General features: G+C 38.8%; 4 protein-coding genes across 10 annotated transcripts; 3 read left to right on the top strand and 1 right to left on the bottom strand.

Moving 5' to 3' along the window:
- The first annotated feature begins 394 nt into the window (after window positions 1–394).
- LOC111480949 (DUF21 domain-containing protein At1g47330) lies at window positions 395–5,054 on the top strand. Its single transcript, XM_023126188.1, has 12 exons — window positions 395–852; window positions 1,117–1,193; window positions 1,282–1,365; window positions 1,446–1,559; window positions 1,818–1,904; window positions 2,075–2,214; window positions 2,315–2,402; window positions 3,045–3,118; window positions 3,212–3,327; window positions 3,731–3,996; window positions 4,312–4,358; window positions 4,567–5,054. The coding sequence occupies exons 1-12, from the start codon at window positions 675–677 to the stop codon at window positions 4,643–4,645; spliced, it is 1,350 nt and encodes a 449-aa protein (XP_022981956.1). The 5' UTR covers window positions 395–674; the 3' UTR covers window positions 4,646–5,054.
- A 765-nt stretch (window positions 5,055–5,819) lies between these two features.
- LOC111480914 (probable methyltransferase PMT28) lies at window positions 5,820–10,382 on the top strand. Of its 2 annotated transcripts, none has more exons than XM_023126146.1 (9): window positions 5,820–6,407; window positions 6,599–7,467; window positions 7,546–7,695; window positions 8,117–8,387; window positions 8,482–8,574; window positions 8,853–9,027; window positions 9,266–9,511; window positions 9,606–9,806; window positions 9,885–10,382. In XM_023126146.1, the coding sequence occupies exons 2-9, from the start codon at window positions 6,631–6,633 to the stop codon at window positions 10,081–10,083; spliced, it is 2,172 nt and encodes a 723-aa protein (XP_022981914.1). In that variant the 5' UTR covers window positions 5,820–6,407; window positions 6,599–6,630; the 3' UTR covers window positions 10,084–10,382. The 2 variants fall into 2 exon arrangements, with proteins under 2 accessions (XP_022981914.1, XP_022981916.1); XM_023126148.1 differs by having other exon boundaries at window positions 6,588–7,467.
- Window positions 10,383–11,187: 805 nt separating this feature from the next.
- Window positions 11,188–13,541, top strand: LOC111480824 (uncharacterized protein At1g01500-like). Its single transcript, XM_023126007.1, has 3 exons — window positions 11,188–11,427; window positions 11,651–12,453; window positions 13,052–13,541. Exons 2-3 carry the CDS (start codon window positions 11,749–11,751, stop codon window positions 13,280–13,282), a joined length of 936 nt encoding a protein of 311 aa, XP_022981775.1. The 5' UTR covers window positions 11,188–11,427; window positions 11,651–11,748; the 3' UTR covers window positions 13,283–13,541.
- LOC111480825 (CRAL-TRIO domain-containing protein C23B6.04c) lies at window positions 13,518–15,804 on the bottom strand. Of its 6 annotated transcripts, none has more exons than XM_023126010.1 (7): window positions 15,594–15,804; window positions 15,311–15,435; window positions 15,152–15,222; window positions 14,790–14,966; window positions 14,569–14,667; window positions 14,231–14,476; window positions 13,521–14,082 (listed from the first exon to the last, which is right to left on the bottom strand). In XM_023126010.1, exons 3-7 carry the CDS (start codon window positions 15,215–15,217, stop codon window positions 13,810–13,812), a joined length of 861 nt encoding a protein of 286 aa, XP_022981778.1. In that variant the 5' UTR covers window positions 15,218–15,222; window positions 15,311–15,435; window positions 15,594–15,804; the 3' UTR covers window positions 13,521–13,809. The 6 variants fall into 6 exon arrangements, with proteins under 6 accessions (XP_022981782.1, XP_022981778.1, XP_022981779.1 ...); XM_023126011.1 differs by having other exon boundaries at window positions 15,152–15,238; window positions 15,315–15,435; XM_023126009.1 differs by having other exon boundaries at window positions 15,315–15,435.
- Window positions 15,805–16,106: the final 302 nt, after the last annotated feature.

The raw sequence follows: 16,106 nt of genomic DNA, 5'->3' as shown, positions 1-16,106 counted from the left end.
TTTTTTGTGGAATAAAATATTTAAACTATGAAAACCAATTATTCAATTATTTATAAATTTATGTTCAATGGATATTTATGTAGTTACTTTCTAAAATTATTTTCCCAATTTCTAAGCATTTATATGAAATTAAAATTTTAGGTAAAAAAGAATATCCACGTAGTCCACGATGAATTTATTATTATTTATTAGACATGCGTGGCAATTAGCACTGGCAAATGGGGAAGAATAGCGGCGGGACCCACTCAAGGACGAACTGATGAAATGAGAATCAAAACACGTCTTCCAAACTTATCCCGATCGGACGGTCAGGAATCGCTATCTCATTAACCGCGAAGTCAGGAGCGTGGGCCAGAGCGTCTCTGTGTTTTCTCTTTCATTCATTCATGTGTTTGGGTATGCTTGTGCGAGGGAAAAAGGGGAATTTCTCTGCTAAAAGAGAAAAAAATATTTATATTCTGTCAATAGCAGACTGCGATTCCCTGCGATTGTCGAGGAAAATTCGTCTCGAGAGGAAGTTCACAGTCGAGAAAGTAGAAACCAATCACCTTCTTCGCTGAGATTGTGCGTGAAAGGATAAGTGATAGCTGAAAAGGCGAGGGGACAGCCCCTGCGGCTGCGAATTTTCTGCTCGAGAAGAGGAGAGAGAGAGAGAGAGAGAGAGAGAGAGAGCTATGGCGGAAGATGTTCGGTGTTGTGAGTCGAAGTTCTTTTTGTTCCTGTTGATAATCGTAGGACTGGTGGCCTTCGCTGGACTCATGGCTGGGCTCACTTTGGGTCTCATGTCTCTTGGCCTTGTTGACCTCGAAGTTCTTATGAAGTCTGGCCGCCCTCAGGATCGCAAACATGCTGGTAATCTCTATCACTTCCCACAGCTCTTGAAATTCATTTTGAACCTACTTGAATCCTGATGATCTCAGAGGGCTTATCACCTGAATGTTCTTGGCGTTTCAGGAACCTTTTCATTGTTTGTAATTTGTTAGGGCCTGTTGGCTATTGAAATTATGCAATACTGTGTTTAGGAACGGGGAATTAGGTAGTTGTGTTTGTCTGCGTGCTTATGAACTGGGTGGACGGGTTGATTGGGAAGTAACATTGTTGTGGTTTCTTTGGCAGCTAAGATATTGCCAGTGGTAAAGAATCAGCATCTTCTACTTTGCACACTTTTGATTGGTAACTCTTTGGCAATGGAGGTAGTAGCTACATTTGCACATCTCTGTTTGTGGAGCTTGCATAATTTGCTAATTAAACTTAGCGTTGTTGTATGTGTCCCTCCTGCAGGCTCTTCCGGTATTCTTAGACATGATCGTACCTCCTTGGGTGGCAGTCCTTGTCTCGGTTACTCTTATTCTCATGTTTGGAGAGGTACTTCTGATCCGACCTATCCTAAAATAATTTGTACGTTTGGATATTATTCTGTTTATGTGACGCATACTTCACTGCAGATATTACCGCAAGCAATTTGCACTCGTTATGGGTTGAAAGTTGGGGCAATAATGGCACCATTCGTTCGCGTTCTTCTCACGGTTTTCTTTCCCATTTCATATCCAATTAGTAAGGTAAAACTAGTGGAAATGATCATTGCCCTTACCTCTTCTAAGTTCTAAGCAAGGAAATGAAAATTGTAGACTGAGAATGATAGGAAAATAGTTTTTTGGCCCTATTTACATGATATTTGGGAAGCTTTTTTGAGTATCTTATATAGCTGCACGGAACCAATAATATTTACTGAGTCACTCATTTGAGTATCTTATATAGCTGCAGGGAACCAATAATATTTACTGAGTCACTCATTTGGTTTCTTTTTCGAAATTTAGGTTCTTGATTGGATGTTGGGTAAAGGGCACGCTGTACTCTTGAGGAGAGCAGAGCTCAAGACTTTTGTGAACTTTCATGGCAATGAGGTTTGTCAATCAACTTGGGCATGTAGTCATGGGCATCAGTTGAATGAATTAATATGCTTGGATCTGAGTGCTCTAAAGGAATATTATCCTTATTTTGTGTGCTCTGATTTTCCTCTTACTCCATTCAACATTATCTGATGAATTATGGTGTATAATCTATGTTGTCTTAGGCTGGAAAAGGTGGAGATTTAACTCACGATGAGACTACTATCATTGCTGGGGCACTTGAATTGACAGAAAAGACAGCCAAAGATGCCATGACATCGATATCAAATGCATTTTCCCTTGATCTGGATGCAACTCTTGATTTGTGGGTTTTTAATTTTTTTTTAAATTTTCAGTTCTTGTGTCTGTCTCACTTGGTTTGCACGTTATTTCCTTTTTCTAAAGCCCTTTCTCTATATGGGCAGGGAGACACTCAATGCTATTATGACGAAAGGCCATAGTCGAGTTCCTGTTTATTCTGGAGATCCAAAAAACATAGTTGGACTAGTTCTGGTAATTCATTTGCATCATCCATAGATATGACAAACAATAACATTTCTTGATAGGTTGAAATGAATTCTCTTTCTTGCCTTTTCTGTTGTGGCTCCTAATAGTGGGATAATGGGAGCTAAGAATGAAATTCAGAAATGGCTAAGAGGGAATTCACAGGTCCCTCTTGCCTCTCGATTTTAAAAATCAGTGATACTAAACATGCAACGCTGAAGTACCTTGCATACACCCTAAATCAGCTCTTGCACAAATTAATGAACTTTCGCTATGCTATACTTTTGGACAAAGGAGTTTAAGAATGTGAGCTAAATTGTCAGACTGTCGACCAACGATTAGGAAAACAGAGAGCCTTGGTCAAGCTGAGTTGTTTCCAATTAAAATTTGCAACATGTAAACCAAGTACAAAGCCTAATTGAGCAGATATGATTAGTTTGAATGGCGTACCTCTAATTTGCGGGTTGCTCTGCATGTTTTTCAATATGTTTATTCAAGTGAGTCAAAGTTAGTGAAATTGTTTTCATTCCTGATTGACACACATATATTTTTCATTTGGTGTGTGTTTATTGCACCAATGATAGTTGAACTTGAGATATAGTCCATGGAATGCAGCATCTGCTCATTTGCTCCATCTCGAACATCTTGCAGGTTAAAAATCTGTTAACTGTTGATCCAGAAGATGGAGTTCCCCTTAGAAAAATGATTATTAGAAAAATTCCACGGTAAGAGAATATCAATTGATTCTATCTTTATGCCTTCAGATGAAAGTACCTGATGATCAAGCTTGACCTGTTTTCATTCCTCAACTACTTCAGGGTTTCTGAAGATATGCCTCTATATGACATTTTAAATGAATTTCAAAAGGGCCATAGTCACATTGCTGTGGTATTCAAGAAACATGGCTACCAATCTGAGGCATTGCTGAAAAAAGGTTAGGATGTGCGAAGCTGTGAGTTTTTATAATTGGATCAAAAGAAAGTAATTATTAACAAATAGACTATCCAGTTATGTTTACGGCAGTTGGGGTTTGAGATTTCATCAATTTCAAATTTGTTGTCTATGCTGTCCATTCCTTTATGGCTCAGATTTTACGTTCATAGTATTTCTCATCCAAATTTGGTTAGGTTCTACACATTGGTTAGCTTGAACTCATATTTACTCGAGTCATTGAGCTCCGTCACTTTTTAATGCTTCTCTCTGTTTCCAAATTCCTTGGTACCGTATAGATCCACCGATTACAGGGGATTCACATCAATTGCTCTTAGTTGTGCTGTTTTCACTGTGAATCTATTGTTACTTTTGACATTCCCTTTTCTCGTCTGGTTGATTCTCAGACAATGGTGTTGACTCAGCTGCTGGTGCTGCTACTCATAATTTTGCGATGAAAATGGAATCAGTTGATGCTCAAACAATAGCTGAAAAGGCCGGGGGCCAACAGACGAAGAAAAGTCCACCAGCTACTCCTGCCTTTAAAAAACGACACAGAGGTTGTTCATTTTGCATTTTAGATGTCGAAAATGCGCCTCTTCCTGTCTTACCTGCTGGTGAAGAGGTGGTTGGTGTCATTACTATGGAGGATGTGATTGAAGAACTTCTTCAGGTTAGGAATTTTTCTGTAACTTGCACCTAAGCATGGCTTCGAAAGTTGGGAGGTTATCTCTGCATGCGCTGCAGTGTCATCCTCCATATCGAAAATGTTGGTATCTTAGGATGTCTGGTGGTTAGCATCTTAATTCGAAGACATTGTGCCTTTTCTTTTTCGGATACCAGCTCCTTGACTGTTGTCTAAGTTATTGGCTTCATAAAAATGGATTAGTTAGTTTGTATTGAGCTGGTTGGCTGTTTGTTACTGTTAAATCATCCATCTTACCCATCATTTGAATTTGATCTTGCGTGTCATATATTCTTATGTCAGGAGGAGATATTAGACGAGACAGACGAGTATGTCAATATCCACAACAGGTACATCTTGCTAGCTTTAGAAAAGCTCATTTATGCTTCATGTTTACCCGGACTCGAACTCGTGCATGGTTTTGCTTTCTTGCTGAGATTGCACCATTACAAATCTAAGGATTGGATCTATTTTGTTGTTGTAAATATATTTCTTATGAAATCATTTGATGTTTTTGTTGGATGATCACAAAATTAAACGGAATTCTTCTGAATGCAGAATAAAAATCAACATGCAACCATCTCCGGAAAAACCAAGCACCAATCCACCTCAGCTTTCCCCAAATGTTAATACGTGACTGCTTTGTTACCCAGCAATGCCGGGTCGGACAAGTTTTCACGGGGTCTTCCGAATTGGCTACTGCAGCTCTTCCCCATTCTCTTCACTATGCCTGCCTTCGATAGTCAGGTTTTACTAAAACTTTTTTCTTTTAATCATACAAGAGATTTAAACTGGAAGAATGGAAGGTGAAATCTAGATAAGAGTTAGCTGTAGCGTAATTTATCTCTATGATGGCATAGAGATGTATATTTTCCCAAGGTTAGATGATTGCATTTTGGAAATGACGTTCTTTGATTGTATAGGAATAATATGTAGTTATCTTCAATCCAAAAGCATGTGTATCAATCAATTGACTTGTAGTTTTTTTTGGAATGGAATAATCTTCTGTACTACAATAAATACCAACTCTTGTTATCATTATGTCACAGCAATTTGATTTTTGTAATGGGTTCTACCATCATATTCAAATTGAAAGTTTATTATGAAAGAGGATATTCTATCAAGTGTTTTTTCATTTTTGCTTGGTAGCTCGTCTTGACCATTGAGTCGTGATGATAATGAAGTAAATGGCTTTCAAGTTCTTTAGAAGAGTAGGCATGATTATTATTATTAACCATTAATGCTACAATTCCTTATTCATTCAATAATAGAATTGAAAAATTTTATGGCTCCCCTAATGTTTCTATTTAGTTTTTGAACCATAAATGTTAGCTTAATTTTGATATTGAATTTCTAATTTGATTGCAATAAATTTGAGACATAAATAATTAGTAAAATTAAGTTTATTTGAACATAATTTCGAAAAGTTAGAAACTCTTACCTTTATACGTTATTAAATTTAATATAATAAAATAACTATATATATAAAATTAAAAATTTAATTGAAAAGGAGTCCAGACAAAAATTTAATTGAAAATGAGTTTATATATATATAATTTTAATTTAAATTGAAAAGAAGTTCAGACAAAAATTTAATTGAAAAGGAGTCAAGACATCACTGGATTGATTTCTAGTGATCAATCCAGTGTAAGATCTGACATAATTATATTTTAAAATTATAAAAGTGTAACTGAAAATTTAAAAAATAGATACTAAAAATAATAAACATCTTAGCGAAATTAAAAAAAAAAAAAAAAAAAAAATATATATATATATATACACATAAAAATAAAAAATGGGGGTACATTTGATTTGAATCGGCCAATATTCGTTTGCCTTTCTTCTGATACCTGCGTGTCATTCACGAATCTGCCTTCTCTCCCCAAACCCACGCGCGCGAAAGAAAAGGAAAGAACAGAAAAGAAAAAATAGCGTGGCAAAGCCGCTTCGCACGTGCACTGCACGTGCTCAACAGATACTAACACACTTCGCCGCCGTACCATTCCGTCAATTCCCGGACGTTTCGCTCTCTTGCCTAACTTTCCGAGTCCGAAACCGCAACCTCTTCCACAGTTTTCACGCTAGATTCCCGTTCCGATTAAAACATTTGCCTCCATTTTTAAAATTTTATGATAGTATTCATCCGTGAGAGCAATGGGTTTGAATAATTCATGTTTCTGCTTAGAAATTTAACTCGGTAGCTTTTTTGTTATTCAAAATCCCGGATCTGATATACCTGCAACTGCAAGTAAGCCTGCAACTGCAAGTAATCCATCTGAATCTCTTCATTTGGCTGGACTTTGTCCTTTTCTGAATCTGGATGTTGAGTTCGCTTCGTTTTCAAGAGCTAGATGAGTATCCATTCACTTTGATTCGGACGGTGGCTTCCGATTTCCGAGGTGAGTACTCGTAGTTTTTTTTTTTTAAACTTCAGCTGTAAGGCTATCGGATCTTTGTTTTTTAATCCGAGTTTTTATCTTCTTTGAAGTAATTTAGTTCTGTTCTTCTCGATCTTGTTCTATTAGTTTGTGCACGTATTTTCTTCAGTTCTGTTTGGGATCGGATTACAGTTCGCGTAGTATTTTTGTAGCTTAAGATTTCCCTAGAGCCGTCGGTGGACGAATGGCTATAGCTCGGCTTGCTCGCCAAGAAAAACGCTCGTATGGATTTTGCGCGAAGTTGACAGCAGTGGTTATTTTAGGACTTTGTTTTATAGTCGTATGGTCGATTTTTGCTTCTCCTTCCACGTCCGTGACGATTCAGAGGGAAAGTTTCGACAACATTGGTGAACCCGTGACAGGAAACAGGAAAGTTAGCAATCCTGGAACCCAAATTGATAATAGGAAGAAAGTAGATGAGGGAAAATCGAGCAGAGATACCAAAGAAAGAGTGAAATCCGATCTAGATGGAAAGGATATGAAAAAGGTTGACAGGTCTGATTCCAAGTCTCCCAGTAACCATGCATCTGAAAAGAATCATGGAGCAGCGAAAGAGAAAAATGAAAAACATAAAGAAAACAAATCAGAAGTTGCAAAAAAAGAAAATCATGGATCAGAGGAATCTGAGGAGGAAGATGCACAAAAGGGAAATGAGGAGGAAGAACAAGAAGTGAAAGATGGTCAAGAAGCAGAGTCAAAGGTTGATGAAGCTGAAACAGAAGGTGATCTGGGTGAGTCAGATCAGGAACCTGAGGAGAGGAATGAACCAAAAGATAAAGGGAAAAAGGTCAAGAGAAAAGGTCCATTGTTTGATCCAAATGCTCATTATAGTTGGAAACCATGCCGAGCTAGAAGTAAATACAATTACATTCCTTGTATTGACTTTGAAGCTGGAGGGGTAAAACAGCAGGGCTATCGGCATAGGGAAAGGAGTTGCCCTCGAGTACCTCCGATGTGCCTTGTGCCTCTTCCTCCCAACGGATACGGACCCCCAGTGCACTGGCGGGATAGCAATTCGAAGGTACGAAAGAATATGTTCGGTTTTATGAGGATAAGTGAATTACTATCATGTTCTTTCTAATAGTAATCAAATTTGCAGATACTTTACAAGAATGTGGCACATCCAAAGCTTGCTGCTTTCATCAAGAGACATACTTGGTTGGTGGAAGATGGAGAGTTCCTTACATTTCCTCAGAATGATTCTGAGCTCAACGGTGGAGTTATTCACTATCTCGAGTCCATTGAAGAGGTAAACTTTTGGCATCTTGCTTAAAAGCTGTGTCCATTAGCTTAATTTTCACGATCTAGATTTGGAAAATGTAATACAACTCCGCAACTGAGTCATGCCCTCTTTCATGTCTTATTGATACTGTTGATATCAAACAGTTAATTTTGATGATCAAATTTCCGGTTCAAGCTTATTTGTCACATCATAGAGTTGACGAGTTCATAGGTGGATAGTGAAAGGCATGTGATCTCTCCATAGCTTGTCTTGTACGATAATGTGATCGAATGTTCAGTTACCTCACATTTATAACTCTAGAATGTGGAGAATTCCTTCATTATTTTCTTTCCCTTTACAAGTAAAGGTGTATGTTATTTTTTATTTCCCTACTTTTCGAGGGAATAATGTTTCTATTTATCGGTTGAAATTCGAATGCATTTGACAGATGGTTCCTGATATTGAGTGGGGCAAGAATATTCACTTGGTTCTAGAAATTGGATGCACATATTCAAGTTTAGGTGCTGTTCTTCTTGAAAAGGATGTTATAACATTGTCATTAGGGTTGAAGGATGACCTTGTAGACTTGGCTCAAGTTGCACTTGAGCGAGGATTTCCCACTGTGGTTAGCCCTTTGGGGAATAGAAGACTTCCTTTCCCTAGTGGTGTTTTTGATGCCATTCATTGTGGTGGATGCAGCAGAAGTTGGCATTCCAATGGTTTGAGCACCTTCTCTTTCTTGAAGATTATTCACAAATGAGAAAAGACCCCTTCTCTAATGAATGGTTTTGTTTTTGTTCTCTCTTTCTCTAGACGGGAAGCTTCTTCTTGAAATGAATAGGATTTTACGACCTGGTGGATACTTCATCTTGTCCACTAAACACGATAGCGTCGAAGAAGAAGAAGGTTCGAAATCTATCCACCGAATTTATTTCGTCTAATTCTCCAATTGTCGGTTGAGGAACTTCAATATAAGATAAGATGATTTTACTAACAATTCAATTGTCAATATCAGTGGAGAAAATCATTGAACACTTACAGACTAGGTGTTGAAATTCTGAGAAGTTAATATTTGAAATGTTGCCTTAACCAAATAATGAATCTTGTTCTTGCTTGCATCCTCCTTCTTTTGTTGAATACCAGATATTTAACATCTATAGAATGCCTGTAAATTCACTTTTCAGCAATGAGTTCATTGACGGCCTCAATTTGTTGGAACATTCTGGCACATAAAACCGATGAAGTCAGTGAAATGGGTGTTAAGATATATCAGAAGCCTGAATCAAACGATATATTTGAGCTGAGGAGAAGGAAAAATCCACCTCTATGCAAGGAAAACGAAAACCCTGATGCTGCCTGGTAATTCTTTTTCCATGAGGGTGCTCTAGAGATCTTCATTTATTTTTATGATCATCGAATATTCGTCAACTTCCTAGATTCATTAGTTATTATCTGTGACTGCGTTCAAGACGTAGTCGATACTCTATGCTACTCTATACAAAGTTATAGTTATTTAGTTGTACCTGAGTACCAGCTTCATTGTGTGCTTTGATATATGGACTGTTTATTCGTTGGTTGATAACTTCTGTTTGAACAGGTACGTGCCTATGAAGACATGCTTACATACGATTCCAACGTCTATTGAACAGCGTGGAGCCGAATGGCCCGAAGAATGGCCGAAGAGACTTGAAGCTTTTCCTGAGTGGTTAAGCAATGACAAAGAAAAGTTAATTGCAGACACTAATCACTGGAAAGCAATTGTTGAGAAGTCATATCTCACTGGAATAGGTGTTGATTGGTCAAATGTGCGAAATGTGATGGACATGAAAGCCATTTATGGGGGGTATGATATCATTCTACTGCTCAATATATTAGACTTAAAATAGAAAGTGAGAATAGGAAAGTATATGGACGTTAATTTTGGCATGCATTTCCAGGTTTGCTGCTGCTCTCTCTCAACAGAATGTTTCTGTTTGGGTGATGAATGTGATCCCAGTTCATGCACCAGATACACTTCCCATAATTTTCGAACGCGGTCTGGTTGGCATCTACCACGACTGGTGCGAGTCTTTTGGTACTTATCCACGATCGTACGACCTTCTGCATGCCGATCATTTGTTCTCAAGGCTGAAGAACAGGTGAGAAGTTCAACACCTTCGTATTCTTCCTGCCTTGTGGTATTGACTGCTGTAAGTAACTTAAAATCGATATTGTAGGTGCAAGGAGCCTGTATCGATCGTGGTCGAGATGGATCGTATAGCACGACCAGGAGGGTGGGCAATTATACGTGAAAAGCTGGCAATTCTGAACCCATTAGAAGGCATACTGAAGAGTCTACAGTGGGAGATTCGGATGAGTTATTCTCATGGAGAAGAGGGAATTGTATGTGCACAGAAGACCATGTGGCGGCCTTGACAATTCTTTTCAACTGAATCTAATCGTATTCCCACAGAGATGATTCAAATTTGAGGGAGAGATATAAAGGCTTATTCTGCTTCCTTTTTTCTTCTATATGAATTTGTATCATTTCCTGATAATTGGGAAATTATTTTTTTTTTTCTTCCTGAAATTGAAATTGTTGGGCATTGAGGTGAATATGTAAAGAGGGGTAGAGAGGGAAGAATTCTTTTCTTCCTGAAAGAATTTTAGTGTATATTTTTTTTTTTCTCTTCATAATTTTGTGCCTCTGTTATAAACCGAGACAATTATATTTCACATGAAAACCAAATATATTTCAATTGGGTTTTTTCATATAAAAAAAAATTATTTTTTTATTTTTATTTTTCTGATGCTTTAGCTCTCTCATTATATAAATTGTTTTCGCGTCGGTTAACTATTTAGTTCTTTTATTTTTTAAATTACATTTACTTTAAAATATTCTATGGACACTTGAATTTTTAACTAAATTAAAAAAAAAAAAAACTTTTTAATATTAGCTTAGATTTTGAAAATGTTTTAAAATTTTATAAACTAAAATTTCAAAATACAAAACAAAAAAATAAAATGGTTATTTAATGAAAATAATGAAAATAATAAAAAATAATAAGGCATATGAGAGATATTTGAACTTTTATTTTGTATTATGATTATGTGCATGCGTTTGGTATTAAACCAGTAAGAAATCAACTAAAATAAAATTAAAAAAAAGCATGTTTTGTTTCTGTAAAGGTTTGAGCGGCCCATGCGTCCCTTTCAGAAGCACCGTCCTCGTGAATGCAAACTCTCAACGCCTTCCGTCGGCTGTGAAATGGATAAGGCTTTCCAACTTAGAACCAGAAAACGCCCATTTCCCGACACACCAACCTTGTCTCATTCAATATTTCCAATCTGCCCATTCATTTACCAATGCCTTTTCAACTTCCCCCCCCCCCCCCCCCCCCCCCCCCCCCCCCCCCCCCCCCCCCCCCCCCCCCCCCCCCCCCCCCCCCCCCCCCCCCCCCCCCCCCCCCCCCCCCCCCCCCCCCCCCCCCCCCCCCCCCCCCCCCCCCCCCCCCCCCCCCCCCCCCNCCCCCCCCCCCCCCGCACACAATTCTCCATCGTTTGCGTATCGTAACTTCCACACCCTTTTTATATGGGATTCAAAAAGGGAAACCTGCCAATGCCCATTTCTTCCCTCCTCCTATTTTGCGCATTCTGAGCCACCATTTTTGATCCTGCGATTTCAAAAAGCCCACTTCGTGTAAGGATCGGATCGTTTGGGGGTGTGAGAGCGATGGATGTTCGACTTCCGATTGTTATTGTGGATGCAAAATTTTCTGGGTACCTTTCTTTTTCCTCCTTCCTCTTCACAGTTCTTGAAATTTAATCCCTGTTGTATTGATTTTGGTGGTAGAATTCTCCACCTCCTTTCATGCATTCATTCCTTTCCCTCCCAGATTTTCCTCTGCTGCCTCTGTTTTTGTGTTGTAAATTTGAATTTTGATTTCTCCTTTTATCTCCTTGGCTGGATTTGCTGAATGTAGTCATCTCTATCTGAAAACAGATTTCACTGGTTTTCCAGTTGCAACCAGGACAACTTCTCGTCAGATGCTTTCATGATCACTTCAAACTAAATCAGTTTCTGAGGATCCTTATGAAATCATGGAGCATCCTTATGAAACACAAGTAAATGGGGAAGCAGCTGATCATGATTTCCAGATCTGTGGATACTCTTCTTATCCATTATCTAACATTACAATGCCATCGCCCTTGTTTGATTTAAGAGTCTTCTATGTCAGGTTCAGTAATTTCCGGGTGGATGATTTGACCCCCGAGTTTCTCACTCTCAACCATATCCCTCTAACTCCAAACACCCATTTGGACGTCAACGGTGTTAGAAACAGTAATTTCTCAGGCTTTTCTTCTCTTCTCAGAAGAGATAGGGTCAACAAGAACTCTGAAGAAGCAACATTTGTGAGCACTGATACCATTAGGCTAATGGGGAGTTTGAAGTTTGAGGTTTTCAATGGAGATTATCAAATTCTAGCTGGGGAATTGTCTCACCATGTGTGCACTGGAGACTCAAACACCATTTCTTCTAAGAAAAAATGGAGCATGAACTGTGAATCTGGGGTTGTTGCTGATGCTGCATTCTTGAAGGGAAAGCTCATTGCAGGACAGCAATTGATCAGTCCAAAAATTGAAGTATACATTGCTGGTAGCTTTTCTGGAAACCCCGTTGTCTTAACGAAAACTCTGCAACTCGGGGTTCGAAAGAAACATGGCCAAAAACGCATGTTGGATGCAATACCAGAGTATGATACCTCTGAATGCCACAAAGATTCATATCCCCTATATGATTCACAAGTAAGGTTCTTGTTATAGTCTTTATTCCTTTTACGTCTAGATCGATCGGAATAACTTGTCAAGAAAGTTCTATTACTCCATTGTTTGCTGCACTGCAACCTACTCTTGAAGATCTAAACTGTTACCATTTTGTTGCTCGGCCAGACCTTAGACCTTAGAATCTTATCCAAGACACATGAATCAATGAAAGAAGTATGGGTAGGGATGGTTCTGATTCCATCACCATCACCTTGGTCCTTAGTTCTGACCCATTTTTCTAAGTGTCCTATCAGGATTTATCTATCAGAACCAGGCCATCTGATGGACATGGCCTCCCACTCCTAGGAGGACATGTTGAGGATTGTGCTTAATGGGGTCCCCCCCACTCTTCCTGGAGTTTCTATGGCTATCCTTGATACTTCACCCACTCTTTCCTGTCATTTCTTCTCACAATGTAGCATAATTGAACATAACTAGTCTTACTATACAAATCAAGTCACTGTCAAACTAGCAGGGAGAATGGGTTGCTCTCTGCAATTGTTTCCAGTCTTTCTTGCTGCCTGGACTGCTGCTTCCTAAGCCAGTGCTTTATAACATTGTCTACTCTATGTTTGTGCAGGTTTCGGAGCACAGACATTATAGACAAGAAACTGAAGATGACTATGCTAACATGTATTGGAGAACAGACAACATGGAAAGAGAAGATGGTGAACTATCCTGGTTCAACTCGGGCGTGAGGGTTGGTGTAGGAATCGGACTTGGTATCTGCTTGGGAATTGGTGTAGGAGTTGGCTTGCTCGTGCGCACTTACCAGGCAACTAGTCGAACTCTAAGAAGGCAGATTATATGACATGATTTCTCTTACTAATCTTTCATTGGAGTCCTTGTCTTAACTTTGAGATTCAGAAAGCCGACAGCAATGGTTTGTGTCAATAATATCCATCTCTGACAGCAGAATTTGTGTCCTAGCATGTTTGTTTCACACAACATGTGTATAGAAGCTCAGCTAAGCTAATATCATTTCTTTATCAAATGACTGCACATTACTCGTTGTCTTCTTGTGAATAATCTGTTTCTGAGATGTGATAGAAAGGAAGACTGTTTTTTGAGATGGGTTAGATCTCTACCAGTCAATCAAATTGACCAATCTTTTACAGGATAATCAAAGTGGTCTAACCAAAGTTGCAATGACCAACGAAAACAGAACGATCAGTGAAGTTATAAAGGGTTCTTTTCCCTGTATATCTTCCTCTATAGACTATGAAAAGTTCGTAAATGAAACTCATTTAAGGGGCTTGGCTGCAACTACAAGTGACAACCCCTGTAACTGATAGGGGCTGATGGCTTAGCTCGCCGGTTGTTGCAAAGAACACTCACTCACTCTGGAGCCACCGCTGCACTGGTGTAGCCATTGACGACGTGGTGTTGCTTTTCACCAGGTTCCCAGAAGGCAGCACATTTAACATCATCCTGAATCATTAATCTAGAGTACTCCTCATGGACATATTCCAGTTGAGCTTTTCCTCCAAACTCTGATGGAAGATTCTCCTCATCAAAATATGACTTCATGAGTTCCACACTCTCTTGCTTCTTAGGATACACAAATCTCACTTTCTGAAATGTTTTGGGATCTAAAAAGTATTTGACTACCTACAAGTAATAAACAAAATTACAAGAGGGTTTAAATGCTCATCGTTCAAATTTTGCTAGAAGAATGATCTGCGCCTTGTTTTATTGGGGTCCATACCATATGGAATGAAGAGATGTTGCAAGATCTAAGAGAGAGCATAAACCATACCTTCCAGAACGCTTCAAATATCCTTGGGGGATTATATAGAAACGCTAGAGCTAGTCGCTCGGGATAGTGGTTCTGCAAGATGTTGACGGTCTCTCGTGCAGATTTGATTGGCACGCTGGTGCTAAGAGACCAACCATTAAAATCAATCAACCATGACATCTGTTCTTGACCTTCCGGAAGGTTGAGAAGAGCATTCTCCATAAGATATACCAAATGCCGAATTTGATTCTCTAATGATGTTGTGTTCTGTTAAAAAAGAAACAGTTCTGGGCTTTTAACACACATTATTCTGAAATTGCTAAGAACTTGGATGCAAAATTTACACTACTAAAAAATACCTGCTTTCCTGGCTTCATTATGAGGACAGTTCTTCCTTCTCGGTCATGAAAACTTGCTCGATAAAGTTTTCCGGTCTCACTTTCAAATGCTATTTCAGGCTAAATGTAAGACAAAGTAAAATGATCAGCTTAAAGGCAACATAAAACTCCATTACTACTTTTCAACTCTTCACCTCTAGCTTCCATAGACATCAAGCTTTATGAAACTATTACATGCTTACCCAACGAATTTCATCAGGCTTATACATAGATCTCCATTTGAATGTCTCCTCCAACATTTTCTTTGCTTTGTCTACATTCCAATTCCTAGCCACTAGATATCTTTTCAAGCATGCATCACTGCAATATATTGCATTGCGTCCAACTAAGGGTCCTAACTTGGCCTTAAGCTCATTGACCTGCAAAATCGTAAAAAACTTATACTCAATTGTCTTCAAACCTGGTATAGAACACATGATCCAGAAAAATCTTCAAGATGGTTTAGATCGAATCAAGCCCAAACAAGTTCAAAATTTCTAAATACATGGATCTGGGAGCCAGGAACCTGCATGCACAATTTTCTTTGACCATCAACTCATCATACCTTCGATGTGATCTGTTCTTGACTGTTCCCTTCCTCGTGATGAGAAGTAGACCACCGACCAAACATTATAGCTGTGCAATCACGAACCTGTTACATTCAAACTAACAGAAATTCTCCGTTTCTTACATGAAAAAGAATAGTTTACTGCTTGATACGAACTTACTAGAAGGATCCGGACAGAAGTCTTCGCTGGCAAAAACAAGGTTAATTTGCCGGCAGAAGACTTCCAAAGCAGAAGGAGAAATCACCACAAAAAATCTCCAGTAGATTCCAAATTTCTAGGGCTTAACAGAAAGGCAAGCACATTTTGAACATCAAAATTCAAGGCAACAATCAAACAGTAACAAATCTCAGATTCCTAATCAATGACAGGACATTGCACTAGAAGATCGAAAACTCAAGAGAATTGCAGCGATTTAAACAGCTCGAGAAAGATGCTTACGCAAGTTAATTGTGCCAGATCGGAAACAAGCTCTCAGTCTTCTTCCTCGCAAAGTCGCAACTCCGTGTAGCAGTTAATTCCACGATACGACGACAGTCCCTCCAAAGAGTTCGAAAAGGCGGAAGGTCCTTGATCTTCTCTCAAATATAAAATAGTTTTAGGTCAGCGTCAGTGTTCGTCACAGCTATTTCACTGATGATCGGCCATAGAATATGAAACAAGTGCTGTATGTGGATATTCGCTATCGCCACCGCCGGTGCACGCTCGGAAAGGAATCAACGGCCAAGAACACGCCACGTGTAGCACTCTCGAACTAAACTCAAGAAACGTGGATGTTTCGTCCACTCCTACGAGTCTATGCCATAGGCTTTCAGATATGATTATTAAACATAAAATTATTATAGAAGAAAATTACCGCTTTAGACAAGTTGTCATTAATGCCTAGATCATTTAGGATCTTTATGTTCTTACTAATTTATTTATCTATTTCTAATAAATAAATAATATTAAAGA

Source organism: Cucurbita maxima, unplaced genomic scaffold (genome assembly GCF_002738345.1).
Source record: "Cucurbita maxima cultivar Rimu unplaced genomic scaffold, Cmax_1.0 Cma_Scf00006, whole genome shotgun sequence".
Classification (NCBI taxonomy): domain Eukaryota; kingdom Viridiplantae; phylum Streptophyta; class Magnoliopsida; order Cucurbitales; family Cucurbitaceae; genus Cucurbita; species Cucurbita maxima.
This window is presented reverse-complemented; position numbering and strand designations above follow the sequence as displayed.